General features: G+C 38.4%; 1 protein-coding gene across 4 annotated transcripts in view; it reads left to right on the top strand.

Annotated features, from left to right (window-relative positions):
• Window positions 1-13,448, top strand: part of UBE4B (ubiquitination factor E4B) — a 40,564-nt gene extending 27,116 nt beyond the window's left edge. For all 4 annotated transcript variants that reach the window (XM_037380210.1, XM_037380214.1, XM_037380213.1 and 1 more), the window contains 13 exons: window positions 382-580; window positions 816-954; window positions 3,114-3,213; window positions 3,942-4,069; window positions 4,409-4,507; window positions 5,319-5,554; window positions 6,281-6,407; window positions 6,706-6,850; window positions 7,916-8,050; window positions 8,437-8,628; window positions 10,923-11,097; window positions 11,585-11,731; window positions 12,149-13,448. In XM_037380210.1, coding sequence (XP_037236107.1) covers window positions 382-580; window positions 816-954; window positions 3,114-3,213; window positions 3,942-4,069; window positions 4,409-4,507; window positions 5,319-5,554; window positions 6,281-6,407; window positions 6,706-6,850; window positions 7,916-8,050; window positions 8,437-8,628; window positions 10,923-11,097; window positions 11,585-11,731; window positions 12,149-12,210 — 1,884 coding nt within the window. In that variant the 3' untranslated portion in view covers window positions 12,211-13,448. The remainder of the gene's footprint in view (window positions 1-381; window positions 581-815; window positions 955-3,113; window positions 3,214-3,941; window positions 4,070-4,408; window positions 4,508-5,318; window positions 5,555-6,280; window positions 6,408-6,705; window positions 6,851-7,915; window positions 8,051-8,436; window positions 8,629-10,922; window positions 11,098-11,584; window positions 11,732-12,148) is intronic.
• The last annotated feature ends 1,264 nt before the right edge of the window (window positions 13,449-14,712 follow it).

Genomic DNA, 14,712 nt, shown 5'->3' with positions numbered 1-14,712 from the left:
AGAAGAAATAGAAACTTTACATTTAAGATAAAAATTATGAATTGAAGCTCAGCAACTATTTGAAACTTTTCTGTTGCTGTCTGTCTCTGTGGCAAATCATTCTTGAAAGAGGCCCTTTCAAATCGTTTTAATTTCTTAGGTCATCTTCTTCTGTTTGTATTTTTGTTTAATGTTCTTGAGAATGACTGCTTGAACCACAGAGAAAGGTAAAAAAAAAGTGATCTTCCTGTTATCACAAAGGTCTCCTTACACATCCGCATTCTTCATGATTTCTCCCTTTTCTTGAACTTGCATAATTTTGTTAAATACTGTTGAAACAGCAAAAAATACCCTTGTACTTACACGCTTATGTCTCCAACTGTTGACTTTCTTACCCCACAGACAGATGATCGTTTGGTATCTACAGATGGCTTTATGCTCAACTTCCTATGGGTACTACAGCAACTAAGTACGAAGATAAAGCTGGAAACTGTTGATCCCATGTACATATTTCATCCCAGGTGTCGTATTGACCTCCCAACAGATGAGACCAGAGTGAAAGCAACAATGGAGGATGTTACAGCCTGGATTGCTGAACTTTGTGAGTATTCTGATTGAGCTATGTTGCGCATTTACTATACCTTCCCTTTTTGATACTGGAGGTACGTGGAAGTAAGTGATTCCAGCAAATAATTCTTCTGTTCCTGAATGCTTTTTTTTTTTTGATGCTGTTTCTCTTGTTTTAAAGACAGTTAAGTTCAAGGTCTTGCCCCTAGCTAAGGCAGTTCATTTTTTAATTTATTCACATATACTTCTTCTCTTGGTTTGTTTTCTAGGCAGGGATCCGTCTCCATTTTCTGAGCCGAAATTCCCAACAGAATGTTTCTTCTTAACCCTGCATGCCCATCATCTCTCAATCCTGCCAAGCTGCCGTCGGTACATACGTAGACTGCGGGCCATCAGGGAGCTCAACAGGTTAGAAGTTGTTAATTATCTAGTGCATCTGATAGTCCTAGCATCCTGGCAATGTGCTCTTCTCACCATGATGGCAAGTCCTATCAACTTAATGACATTAGAATAATAACTTGGGTGGAACTGTTCCCGAGTATAGACTATCTTAACTATTTCTCAAACTGCTGCTTTTGGCCCTTATGGATTTTTCCTTGTGTTGAGGGACTGTGGCTAGAACCAGGGATTCTGATAATAGTGGGATGGAGGATATTGGTTGTGCAAAGGCGGCTCAAAGTGGTGAGGAGTCCATTTTATTTAAAAGATAATTCAACTGTCTTCAGAGCATTTTAGGATTCATGACATTACTTAACGCTGTTTATGTTAACTTCATCTGTGGTGTGGTTGATGGTGTGTGGACATCAGTGCCTTAGGCTCTCCTGATAATCATGTCATTGTAGATGACTTGTGATTTCAGAAACAAGGCCTTGCTAGTTGTGCCTGAGCTGTTTTGTATGTCCGAGAAGATACTTACCTTTTCCCCCTTGGCTTCTGAGGTGGGATAACTTGTACTCTAGGGGCAGGGGGAGGGAAGCCTTCAGCAGTAAACTCTTAATATTGTTGATGTACATGTAATTCAGCACGTGGTTTACCATTTAAAAAATTACTTTAAAAAGTTAAGTTGTTGACATGACAACACTGCTCTTTTCCATTTCTCTTTGCATAAATTCAAATGGACTTTTATAGTTGCTAAACCTCGAAGAATACTCTGTTAAAATTAGAACAGATTATTGTATCATCACTATTTTCCATTGTTTATAATTGCACTCATTGCATTGGCAGTAATTCATGAGCCCATTACACGATTTTTGGATTGCATTCGTTGTGATTTCATCTTTAACTTTTTAAAGCACATGCAGGCCAAGAACCTGGGAAGCTCCAGAGAGTGGAGCAGGAAGAGTCAGTATATTTCAATGAGAGAAATATTTTCATATAAACAGCCTGTGGATTACTTGTAAATAAGCCATACCTTTGGCTTGGAAAAGGAATTGCTTCTCTTTCCTTATTTAGAATTGTCACAAAGGAGTTGCTTATGCAGCAATCCTGATCTAATGGTACTGAGTGAAGAGTTCTTGGCTTTTACTGAGATCAATAGCAGCTTAGTGTTCAGCATTTTCCATGAATTGCCTGGTTGCTTGCAACACTGGGCAATGTAATTAGATGTTGGTAATAAAGACATTACACTATTTACTTTTCTGCTACAGGCAGAGGTTGATGTGGAATAGAATTTGTGTTTAAAGGGGGATGAAAAGGGTCAGTATTCATATAGTTCAGTATATTGAGTTTTGTTCTAATCAGCTACCCTTCCTAAAAAGCATTATGATATGGCAATATGTAGGATTTTTTTAATGTAAATGGTGTGTGTTCTATTCTGTAGGTCAGAGTGAGAAGATGAGGAAGGGAAGGGAAGTAACATCAACCACCTGGATTTACTGGCCCTTATGCTGATGGGGAGACTATAGAATATTCATATATTGTACTCCTCTGCAAACCTGAATTTTATGGGGAGTGGAGAATGAGAAGGGTAGAACAAAACTGCAAATGCTCATTCACAACAGTGGAAAGTGGGAAGACAGACAGGATGCAGACCTGCAGATTTCTTGGGAAAGGGAAGGTGTTTCTAACAAGTCCTGTTGTTAGCCACCTCTTTCTTCCTTAACCGATTTTCATTTTCCTTTCTGATATTAGAAAATGAATTATATGTCTAAATATCTCTTTAACTGGACAACCCTTCCTTGTGTTAGGGTTATTTTTGGGGTTAATGACATACTTTTAACCTTCCTTTAGAGTGACTGCAGACTTCAGTGTGAAAAAAGGCAAATGCTTTTTAATATAGTGGATAAATATTTTTTTTTTCAGTGTTCTGTTCATCTGGCAGCCGTGTAGGCTTGAGCTGGTGTATGTAGTGCCTTTGAATGCACACTGTGCAGATGTTCAGTCTGTATTTACAAAAGCAATTTATTTTTCTTGTTATGATGATGGGTAACTTGTATGAAAATGATTAGCTTTTTTCCCCACTTCTCAATATTTCCTTGGTATTTAGCAGATAAGTAGGTTAAATGCCTTGTAGATGGCAGTACATATCCCCTCTGTCATGATAACCAATCATTGCATATGGTTTTCAGGACTGTTGAAGATTTGAAGAACAATGAAAATCAATGGAAGGATTCTCCTCTGGCTACCAGGCATAGAGAAATGCTGAAACGTTGCAAGACACAGCTTAAGGTTTGTAAGTGATTCAGTTCTCAATTAAATGCCTTTGTCAACCTCTCCGTATGTTTACTTTGTGTCTTAATGTGTAAATGCAACTTCCTACTGATGATTCTTGGAAACAGTGATTTTAAATCTATGAACCATGTGAGTACTGCACTAAATGGTAGTTGTGTTATAATGTATTAATGGTGACTTTAAAAGTCAAAGTAGCACCAAGATTAACTTGGGTAGCATTACTCAGAAAGAAGAAAATACTGGTTTTATGGGAGAGAGAGCAAGCAAAGGGATTGTGATTTGTTCAGGGGTAGTTGTGTGTGCACATTCCATGCCCAGGATGGAGATGCAACTCTCAAGTCTCTAATCTCATGTGTATTTCTTGCAAAGATAAGTATGCTGGTGTCCCCTCTTTTGAAGGTCTGTCCTGCTTAAGTTTCTCTAGTATAAATGGGCACAAATTTCTGAGCTGTATCAATCTTTTGATCACTTCTGTTATCTCTGTTTCTTTTGTTGTTCCCATAAAGCTTTTAAAAGGCTCCTCTGTCCCTGCAGCTCTGAATTGTGTGTGTGATTTTCTTGATATATTAGGGCTTAAGCGCCCCATTTTCTTCAAATAAGAGCATATTTTAAGACACCATTGTATAGTTGTCATAATTCACAGATATATTGACTAGCTTGGATAGGCTTGACCTTCCTTTTATGTTGTCTTGCCCTGGATTAGTTTTTGTATGTGTGTTCTGCAGAAACTGGTGAGGTGCAAGGCTTGTGCAGATGCTGGTTTGCTGGATGAAAACTTTCTCAGGAGATGCCTGAATTTCTATGGCATGGTGATACAGCTGATGCTTCGCATTCTTGACCCTGGCTATCCCAAGTGAGTGTGAGGATTATCTCTGTAAATTGTATCAAATATATTTCAGATCACATTAGATACCAGTTATAGAACTTAAATTTTAAAATTTTTTTAGTGTCTGCTTTCTTATGTGATTGTTACTTTGTCAATGACGTACATAGTTTAAGGTTCAGTTATGGGGGTAGGGAGCAGCCCTTGGGTATGTTTTAGTACACTTGAAGTACTGGCATGAATTTCTAAAAATTCAGTTTCAGAACTCTTGTAAAACACTCCCATAGGAGAATTCTGTAAGAAAGCTTGTGACACTTTCTACTTCACCCTGCTATTTTACTGTCCTGTTTGTTGTCTCTTATTTTACAGCATTAAATTGCCTTTAACTCCTGAAGTTCCGAAGGTATTTGCAGCATTGCCGGAGTTTTACGTGGAAGATGTTGCTGAATTTTTATTTTTTATTGTACAGTAAGTAAAGTTATATCTAAAGGAAATTTGTACTGCCACTTACCCCCATAACAGGTGGCATGCACATAAATTTAGGGTGTGAAAGTAGTTTCCTAGCTTAGTCTCTTTTTTAATAGCACCCATAAGATTATGGCATTGGTAGGCAACGAAGTACGTACAATGCCTAGGTGAGCTCCAGAGTCCCTTCTAATCAGACTTTTTTATTGGAAGAAAGTTGAGGGTTTTTTGGCTCCCTCCCTGCGAGAATTTTCTTTGTGGTTTGGAGTGAGACTTTTGATCTCATTATGTTAAATTATCACTAAAAGAATATTTTTTTTAAAGTTGTAGCTTAATAAGTAGAAAATTCCCCCATTTATGAATTTTCTGTGATGAAATGCATTTGTGTTTTAGCAGTTTAGATGGGCATGAATACTACTCAGATGTAATGCGAGTTCTGAAGCTGGTCACTTTCTTGCTGAAAATTTGCCCTCACATTCAGGCTTCACTGTGTTGCATGATGAGATGTTTGCTTTTGCCTTCCTGAGGTGCTGTTATAGTGGTACTTCATAGAAAATTTGCTAGTATACCCAAGAAAAGAATATGATAGTTTTTCACACTAAAATTCAGCTTCAAGCGAACAGGAGGCAAAACCTTTTGGAAGAGTAAGAATCTAGTTTCTGTAGAGAAAGATGGGAAATTGTGATACAATGACTGTACTTTATGGGTTGCTAATTAGTGATCTGAACTTACTTGCTGTATATGTGGTAAATCTTCTGTAGACAACATGAGGTTGGGGTTTTTCATTTTGTTTTGCTTATCCACCTCTTCTCAGATATGCTCCTCAGGTGCTTTATGAGCCCTGTACTCAGGACATAGTGATGTTCCTTGTTGTGATGCTGTGCAACCAGAACTACATCCGAAATCCTTATTTAGTAGCCAAGCTGGTGGAAGTGATGTTCATGACAAATCCAGCTGTTCAGCCCCGGACACAAAAGTTCTTTGAAATGATTGAGAATCATCCTCTCTCCACTAAATTGTTAGTTCCCTCCTTGATGAAGTTTTACACAGGTAAGTGCTTCAGCTATAGCTCATTGAGTGTACAGTAAGCAATGAGTGTTACAAGACAAAAGGCTGTGTTAGTTGTAACCTTTCAAACAAACAAACAAAAAAACCCCTAAAACCAAGAAACCCACCTAAAACCCAGGTAGATCTTGATCTTGGGTCTTGTAAAGGTGAGGCTTTGTACTCAGGAATCAGGGGAAATAATGGCATTACATGGAACTTTGAGAATTCTAGCATTTCCACAAGCTGCTGTGCACCAACAACTCTAGCGCTGTAGATTCTGGCCATGGTTTTTGTCCTGTTTAGATTCCAGACTGGAAGTTTTTTTCTTTGCTTTGTAAGGGAGTAGGAATATTGGGATTTTAAAACTTCTGACTGTGGTTTTGCTAGTCCTGTAGATTCAGATGTTTCAAAAGGGGTTTGCACTCATAGAAAGAACTATTTTTGTAGTGTTCCTAGAGTTCCTATTAGTGAAATTTTAGGCTGTGAGATGAAGAGCAGTGTTTTGTTTTCCAGGGTTTTTCCTCAGCAGTGAGGTTAGTTCTGGATTAGAACATGGACTGTGCTGCTTCTTTTAATGAGGATTAAGATGGAGACTTCTGAATGGGAAGCTTGGTGCTTGAAGCCCATGCTATTGGAGGCAGCAGGGGAGAGATGTAGCGTGTTGCAGGGCAGTCCTGGTGGGGAAAGAGTTTTGTTTGATTCCAGCTCTGGTATCTGTTTTCTTTTCAGATGTTGAACATACTGGAGCCACTAGCGAATTCTATGACAAGTTTACGATCCGCTATCACATTAGCACCATTTTCAAAAGCCTCTGGCAGAATATAGCTCACCATGGTACATTTATGGAAGAGTTCAAGTGAGTAAGAAATTGTATATAGCGCTGCTTACTGTCATGCAGGCTGCTCAGACAATGACCCGAGGAGGTCATTACCATTGGGAATGGGTGATGCTGCTTTCCATTGTATTTTAAATGGCAACCCCTTCCAGTAGAACTGGAATGTATCTAAAGTGAGCTCTGGACACCACCATCAACTTGGCTTGGGGAATGGGATCATTACTTGAAATATACAGTGCAGAAGGAGTGTTGCTGGGATTGCAGTCTGGTCTGCACACCCATCTACTCTGCCGTGATAACTGTGTTTCGATGTTTTCAGCTCTGGGAAGCAGTTTGTTCGCTACATCAACATGCTGATAAATGACACCACTTTCTTGCTGGATGAGAGTCTGGAGTCCCTAAAACGTATCCATGAAGTGCAAGAGGAGATGAAGAATAAAGAACAATGGGACCTGCTGCCCAGGGTGAACAGAGCTGTTTTTCAAAGTGCCCTTTACTTATTTTTAAATTTTTAATACAAGACCATTAAAAAAACTTTTTAATAAGGGGCAGCAACAAAGAACTGCTTGTGAGAAGCAGTTCTCAATGCTTTTTCTTGCTGCCGGTATGGCCGTGGTCACTCTGGATGACGTTCTGCAAAAAACATCATTCTGCGTAGCTATGTTGTGGCTGGCAAAGAATGTGGTGCGAAATGGAAATAGTATCAAGTTTTAAATTACTCTGCATGTAATTCTAAGGGCAGAAATTGAGACTTAAACCTTCCCGAAGGAGGTTTTGGAAGATGCTCGCCAGTTGAATTGATGTCAAGGAATAGAAGCTTTTATTTTGTTAATGCATTGACTCTGCGTAGATTCGATGCAGACAGTCCTACTCCTCAGACCTTAACCTGATTAAACAATGATTGTTTGTGTTGAGCCATCCATGTCAAGTATTTCTATTTTAAGATTACTGATTTTAAAAAAAAAAAAAAAGCTTGAAAAGAAAAGCTATAATGATCTTGTTTAACTTATTCTGGTTTGCTCTTCTGAAGCCTTTCTTCCTGTTTGTGCCTATTAGCAGGGTAAAGCCATTACTGTAGTGACAAAATGAGCTGGTACATCATCTACAGATTGTTCCAGTGTGGAATGTTTATGACTTATGATGGTGCATAAATTAGAGAACTTCACTTGACTCTCAGATCCCAGGCTGGTTTTGAAGTATTGGCATTTGGATGGAAAGGAAGCATAACCCAGTTTTGCAGCTGTGAGGAGCAGTTGCAGGATGTAAACAGACTTGATAACCATGAAGTCCTGTGATATCATTTGCATTCATTATTTTAGTGTTGCAGAATTCTGGAAAATTGGTGCAGGCTTTCATATTGGGTAGTAAAAGCAAGCTGTACCTTAAAAAAATGTATTTCATCTGGATTTAAATTGCTGTCTGTTCTTTTGTCTGTCTAGATCATGTTAGCATTATCGCTGTTAAGGTTTTGATTGCTGATGATGTAGGAAATTCTGTGGACTTGTAACCACTGGCTGTTTATTTTCTAGGATCAGCAACAGGCTCGGCAATCACAGCTAGCTCAGGATGAGCGTGTGTCTCGTTCATATCTTGCTCTGGCAACAGAAACTGTTGATATGTTCCATATCCTTACCAAGCAGGTTCAAAAGCCTTTTCTCAGACCTGTAAGTCCTGCTCAGAATGAACTTGTTTTCTAGCTTCTCTAACACCTCTGCTGTTGGATAATAACTTGGAAATGTTTGGTAGCCCTTTGTTTCCACTCTCCTCCCCTTTCTCCCACTCACTGAAATCTAATTGCTGTTGAAGTTACTTGATGCTAAGAGCACTGCCTGAGTCACTGAGATAGTGTGATGCTTCTAGACAGAAGCTGTTTGCATGATATTGTTTTTCTAAATCAGAAGCATGCATAGAGAAAAAATGCTTCCTGCAAGCCTACAAAATGATAATTTTATTAGTTAATATTTCGTGATCTTTCTGTATGCAAATCTAGTGATAAACTTCTTTATCATTGCCTTCATGCTGTCATCTATGTTTTACTTTGGTCTTGTAGGAACTTGGACCACGATTGGCTGCTATGTTGAACTTTAACTTACAGCAACTGTGTGGCCCCAAGTGCCGTGACCTGAAAGTTGAAAACCCTGAGAAATACGGGTTTGAACCAAAGAAGCTGTTGGACCAACTGACTGACATTTATCTACAGCTAGATTGTGCTCGCTTTGCTAAAGCAATTGCTGATGATCAGGTGAGCTCCAAAAAGATGAGAGGGGGAAGGGCAAAAACACTGTGGACACAGGACTTTGCAGAATACTCTGGAAGAGTTTCATCTTACCTGTATGCTGCCACCCAGTTTCCATCACATATGCTTGTGATAAGTTTTCTTTCAGCAGATCATCTCTGTTCATATTGTCTGCCCTTTGTAGATGGGTATGTTTTCCAAGTGTTTTGCAAGCCTATAGACAGATAAGTATCTATAGCACTTCACACATCTAGGAAATTTCCTGAGCATTAGATGCTTTTTAGCTACAGCTGCACTGTAAACTTGCAGAAGTACGTTGTCCTAATTTTGCAAGTGGTAAAACTGAGGCATACTGAAGAGTTTTGAGTCCCTCCCCCTTCTTCATCAAGAACTTGTGAAATGGGCAGAGGTGGGACTGAGTGTGAGCCTCATCTAACAGTCCAAAGATCATTCTCTAGTCTAACAGTTTCCAAACTGTATTCCCTTTATATCACTTTACTAATTGACTGTGTAATAAAGCGGCAAAACACAGCATATATGGGACAAAGACACCTTTGAACTCCTCATGGTAGTACTCAGAGCAGAAGTTAATTCTTAAGGTAGATAAGCTATCCCTCATGTCTGGTTTTTGTAAAGCTGACAAACTACTGAATCACATCTGTCTGTGTCTTACAATACAAACTTTTTCAAAATCTACAGAAAAAAAATATTCTCAGTGGCTACTTGAAATTCTAGTGGAAGCTGACTTTTGCATGTCTAGTGAAGCAGAGGTATCAGAGTGACTCATGATCTTTTTTCTGAATTATTTAAGTTCTGATAATTGCAGATAATATTGGTTAACACTTCTGAAACAGACCTTATGTGTTTGCATGTGTATAACGAGCATGCAGTGTGGGGTTTTTTTCTGCTGTTCAGTGTGTGTGTGTGTGTATATATTAAAAAAAAAAAAGTGAGGATGTTATCCATCATTCATTCACCAATAGCAGCCATGGCAAAATGCACGGTACTGACAGAGGGATTAAAAAGAAAGAAGCCTTCTGGCGTGGAAACTGGAATAAAGCTTAATTAACAAAGTGGCCCTTCATGAAAAATGGTGGTGGTAGCGTGTTGAATAGTATCTTGGAAACTGTCAATGACAGGAAAAAAACACCAAGGATAAGCACAGTTGGTTAATGGCTACTGGTATTAGGAGAAAAAAAACCCAACAAACCAAAACAAACAAAAAGTTGCTTGATCATGGCAGGGTCTCGCTAAAGCATTTTGATACAGCTCCCATTTGCAAATCCTAGCACGTATTAGAATGAATCTGAAAACATTTATAAAGCCCCGGGCGTATTGCCATGGTTGTTCTCTTTGGACTAGAAAGGAGTTTGGGTGGGCACTGTGTGTCCTAAGTAGCGAGTAGTATTTCTTAGTGGAATGTAGTGTGGATGGAAAGAAGTAGGGCTGTGTTGAAACGTTTAAAATCCCTAAGGAAAATAGAAATCTGAGAGACTTGGTGTGTTTTGTTTTGTCATTTAATTCAACTTTGCACTGCAGTGTAAATAACGATGTTTATTAAAAGCCTTATATCAAAACATGGCATTGTGCATTATGCCATGTACCATAAGCAGCTTTCAGAAGTCCCTGCCTAACTTTTTATTTTTTTTTTTACATGAAAGCAATGCTTGCTTCAGTTGAAACTACAGGATGTGCATTTGGTCTCTTTCATACTGTGTAGTTGTACCAGTTGGCAAGCTTCCAGCAAGTATTAGCTCCCTCTGAGTTGCCTTACTGTATTTGCAACATCATGGAGTAGGGTGTTTTTTTGGTTTTTTGTTTGGATTAGGAGAAAGAATCACTTCTTTCCTAGTACTGCCTTGCACGTTATCAGAGAAGTTAAGAATCAAATATACCTCTTCATTTTATGCTGTATTTTCACCCAAGACTTGTAAGAACAAGAATACAGACAGGAGCAGCAAGACAAGATGTTTTGTCTTAAGAACAGTCCTAATAATTATAGTCAGTCTCTCTGAGTTTCTTACTTATTACATGAGGTGATGATACTTTTTTTTTTTTTTGTTCTGAACAGTTCTACAGTAGTGATGACCCGTACAAAACCCATAAATCTCTCCCAAAGTTGACATTTTGGTCCTAGATGAAATGTTATCTTCGTACTACTTTTGTCTGATGTAATGTTGAGGTTTTATTGATCCATCTTTCTGAAGTCTTAAAAACGCATTAAAAGATCTTTAGAAATTTTATGGCACATAAGGATACAACAACTCAGCAAAGTTTTCTTTTGAATGCTTTGCTTGTAGAGGTCCTACAGTAAAGAGCTCTTTGAGGAGGTTATCTCAAAGATGAGAAAGGCTGGAATCAAGTCAACCATAGCAATAGAGAAATTCAAACTGCTGGCAGAGAAAGTGGAGGAAATTGTTGCCAAGAATGCCCGCGCAGAAATTGATTACAGCGATGCTCCAGATGAATTTAGAGGCAAGTTGAGTTTTCAAAATACTGAGTTCTTTTTGGAGAAGAGGAATTCGTTTTGTTACTTTGATTTTAAATTAGTATGTATTAATAACAATTATGTATTGTTTATGAAGCCTTGCATCCTGCTCTATTTCAATTAAATAGTTAAGTAAACATAGAGAGCTCAGTTTCTTTGTTTTTTCCCTGGGATTGTGCTGTCCATTTCCTATCCATGTTTTGCTTATGTGTACTTTTAAAACAGAAAAAAACCAAACAAACAAAACCACCCAAAATCTGAAAATAGGGTGAAAATAGCTAATGCTTAGTCCCAATTCAGAAAGGGAAAAGCAGTATAAAAGCCAGAGTCTGCTGCTCATTTTACCATTTTCCGTAACTTCAGCAATATACCTGGTTGGGGACCCTGAATATCAGTTCTGCGCTGTGGTTTTGTATGCAGATAAAATCTGTAGCTGTTGTCCTTGGTTTAATGAGGAGACCCTTGTGCCCTCAGATCCACTTATGGACACTCTGATGACTGATCCTGTGAGGTTGCCATCCGGAACTATTATGGACAGGTCAATCATACTGAGGCATCTGTTGAATTCTTCCACTGATCCTTTCAATCGTCAGACGCTGACAGAAAATATGCTGGAACCAGGTAGGCATTTAACAGTCAGCAACGGAACTGTTGACTGGGGGAAGCGATTTGTGTGCAGCTTGTTCTGTATATTTACAGAAGATGGCGTTGAGGCCACAGTAGAGGTTCGTTCATCTCAGCTTGCACAGAAAAGTTCATTCTTTCTCCCTTCCCTTTCTATGGGGGAAAAAGCCCCACATACTTGCCTTCATAACCACTGAACTGAAGGAAGTTACTATGGTGGGTAAATGAGTCATTCATTTACTCAAAGCTGTTCAGAAAATACACTGATAGAGAAGAAAATAGTAGTTAGATATTCCTGATCGGGTTTCTAGAAAATAAATTGCTGTTGGTCATTAAGAGCTTTCTTATAGTAGTATTACTCAGTAATTTAACTGCAAGTTAATAATTCTTTTTTTCTCTTTTTTACACTATTAGTGCCAGAACTTAAAGAGCAAATCCAAGCCTGGATGAGAGACAAGCAGAATGCTGACCATTAAAAATTCCCTTGCAGTGCACGCCAACACCAATGGGAAGAAAAGGGCGTGGGCTGTTCTGGTAATAGTGGAGCAGATACACTTTGAAAGCTGTTGATGGGATTAGCACGCCCACTGGCACTGACTTGCTGTAGTGACCAGAAGCATGTGGACAAGGAGAAAAGCGGCTTAATTCTTGTACATATATTTAAGTGATAATGATGGTCAATAACATGGAGGACAAGCTAGGAAGTTGCTTATGTTACAAAACTGTCCTTCAATATGTCACGTTTTGGAGTTTTTACAGCTGAATTATTTTAGCAGAAATGAATGGATCAGGGCAGCATCCCTTCAACCTTATTTTTTACAGCCAGATATCCGTTAATTTGATTGTGGTTAGAACCTTGGACGTTTTGCTGCTAAAGTAACTTTTCTTCCTCTTTCCCTCCCTTCTTTCTCTTCCACCCATCAAACCTGCACTGCTGACTTTTTTTTTGTAATGCAAAAAAAAAAAATCCCTGTGAAAAACAAAATCATTCCCCTGCCCTCAAAAGAACATATTCTGTGCGATAACTGTGCCTGCAACAAAGTGTTAATCTCGGGATCGTATTTTTTATATTACACATATTTGCATATTTGGTTTTTAATTGGTGTTAGACACAAGGATAATCTAAAAAATGCAAAGCCTTCACACATGGATTTTAATTCCTCTTCTTTGGAATGTCCCTTTTCTTTGTGTTTATCTAGATGCTCTGGTATTTTTGAAAAGCCTTGAGGTAGGACTATGTTAAAACAGCTGCCATGAAAGAGATGCTTGGGAATACCAGGATTTCAGTGACTATTTAAAAATTAAAATTCATTCTTTCAATGCTGCAGATATGATATATGCTAAATGACAGTTCTGAGCCATTAGAGCTTGTCTGCAGAGAGCAGATCCTTTTATTCTTAGAGGCTGCAGTTTGGGGCAGGGGTCATTTTTTTTATGTTGCATACCAATTTGTATCCATGGCTTGGCCTTACCAAAGCAGAAAGGGTGCAGGAAATGTAGAATTACATTTTTAAGAAAAAAAAAAAAATATTCACAAACATTTTTGTATTACTGCCCCCTGCATATGATACTTGAATTTCCTTTTTAAAAAGGATTTGAAACCAGTGTTTTAAAATTAAGTCTGAAAAAAGGTTGTTCTTTTATTTGTTTTTCGCTGTGTCTTCTGTTCAGTTCCTCTCTTGAACTACAATAAATGATACACACTCACACAAAATGTTTCCTTTTGTCTTTCCTTTAAGTGTGTCAGTAAAGTATAGAAAATACAAATTGTTGGGCGCCTTTGTTAAGGTTTGCTGACAGTGATTTCAGATTTAGAGGTAGTACATTATGTGAAAAATTCCTGTGCACACAGATAGCAGTAATACTTCAAACTACTGAATGTTCCCAAGTGGGTGACTCTTGTACCTATTCATAGCTACGTGACAGTTGGTGCAGGCTCCAGGGGGAGTTTTGGCTAGGTTATATATAATCCAGTGCTGACCTTTGAGATGTGCAAGTAATTCGAAATTAAAATGTGAAGAGGTAGTGGGTTTGGGGTTTGGGTTTTTTTGGGTGTTTTTTTGTTTGTGTTTCCCCCCTGCAGAGAGAGAGAGAGAGAGAGTGTGTGTGTGTGTTCTCCAGGGGTGGAAGGAAGATTCCAAAGTTTGTGCATGCATGGACTGTTGGAACAGAGGAGCTTGTGTGACTGGTTTAATAGTTCCTTAACCCTTCACTCACTCCTTCCATAAATTCAAATCCCCTTCTGAAGTCTGCTATGCTTTTATCTGCAAGCTGGCATTCGCCATCCACATCTGTCATGGTTTCTGAATGTGTTAGAAGGGCACGCAGGGAGCTATAACTTTCTAGGTGTGCTTTCTTTTTTTTAGTGAAGAGGTAATTACTCTCTACATGAAGAAGAACTCTGAAATGTTTCACCTTATTTTTAAGGGTAATAGTGTGAAATCTCTAGAAACATCACAGAACTTATGCTTCATATGATGGAGGGCAGCTGTTCAGCAGTGTGTTTTTTGGTTTGGTTTTTTTTTTTTTACTGGGGGAGGATTAAACTGCTATGGTTTCACATTATGGTTTGGTTTTGTTTTTGCAAGTTAATATCAAACAGCTTTTACTTTTCTTGACAGACTATGCATGTATTGGAATGATGGAAGAAATGCTTTCTTCTGATTTTCTTCAGCTATCGCAAATAAGACACACCACCACCTTCTGTAAATAAGGATGCTGTGGAATCAGTGAGCAATGTTATAAAATGAGAAGAGCACAAGCAGAAATAATCCATCCTTAAATGAAAAAAAGCTGGCTGCTTAAGTGTAGCCTGTACAGGGCCTGAGGTCTGCTGTTCTCTAATTTTGTCTCACATTTGAAGTGTTATAACTAGTATCAAAGAGTTGTGACTGTAAACGTTTTACCAGAAAATCTGTATGGAACTAGCTCTTTAATACAACTATAAAATGAAAATCCTATTTTTTTAATTTTTCTTT

Source organism: Falco rusticolus, chromosome 3 (assembly GCF_015220075.1).
Source record: "Falco rusticolus isolate bFalRus1 chromosome 3, bFalRus1.pri, whole genome shotgun sequence".
Lineage (NCBI taxonomy): Eukaryota > Metazoa > Chordata > Aves > Falconiformes > Falconidae > Falco > Falco rusticolus.
This window is presented reverse-complemented; position numbering and strand designations above follow the sequence as displayed.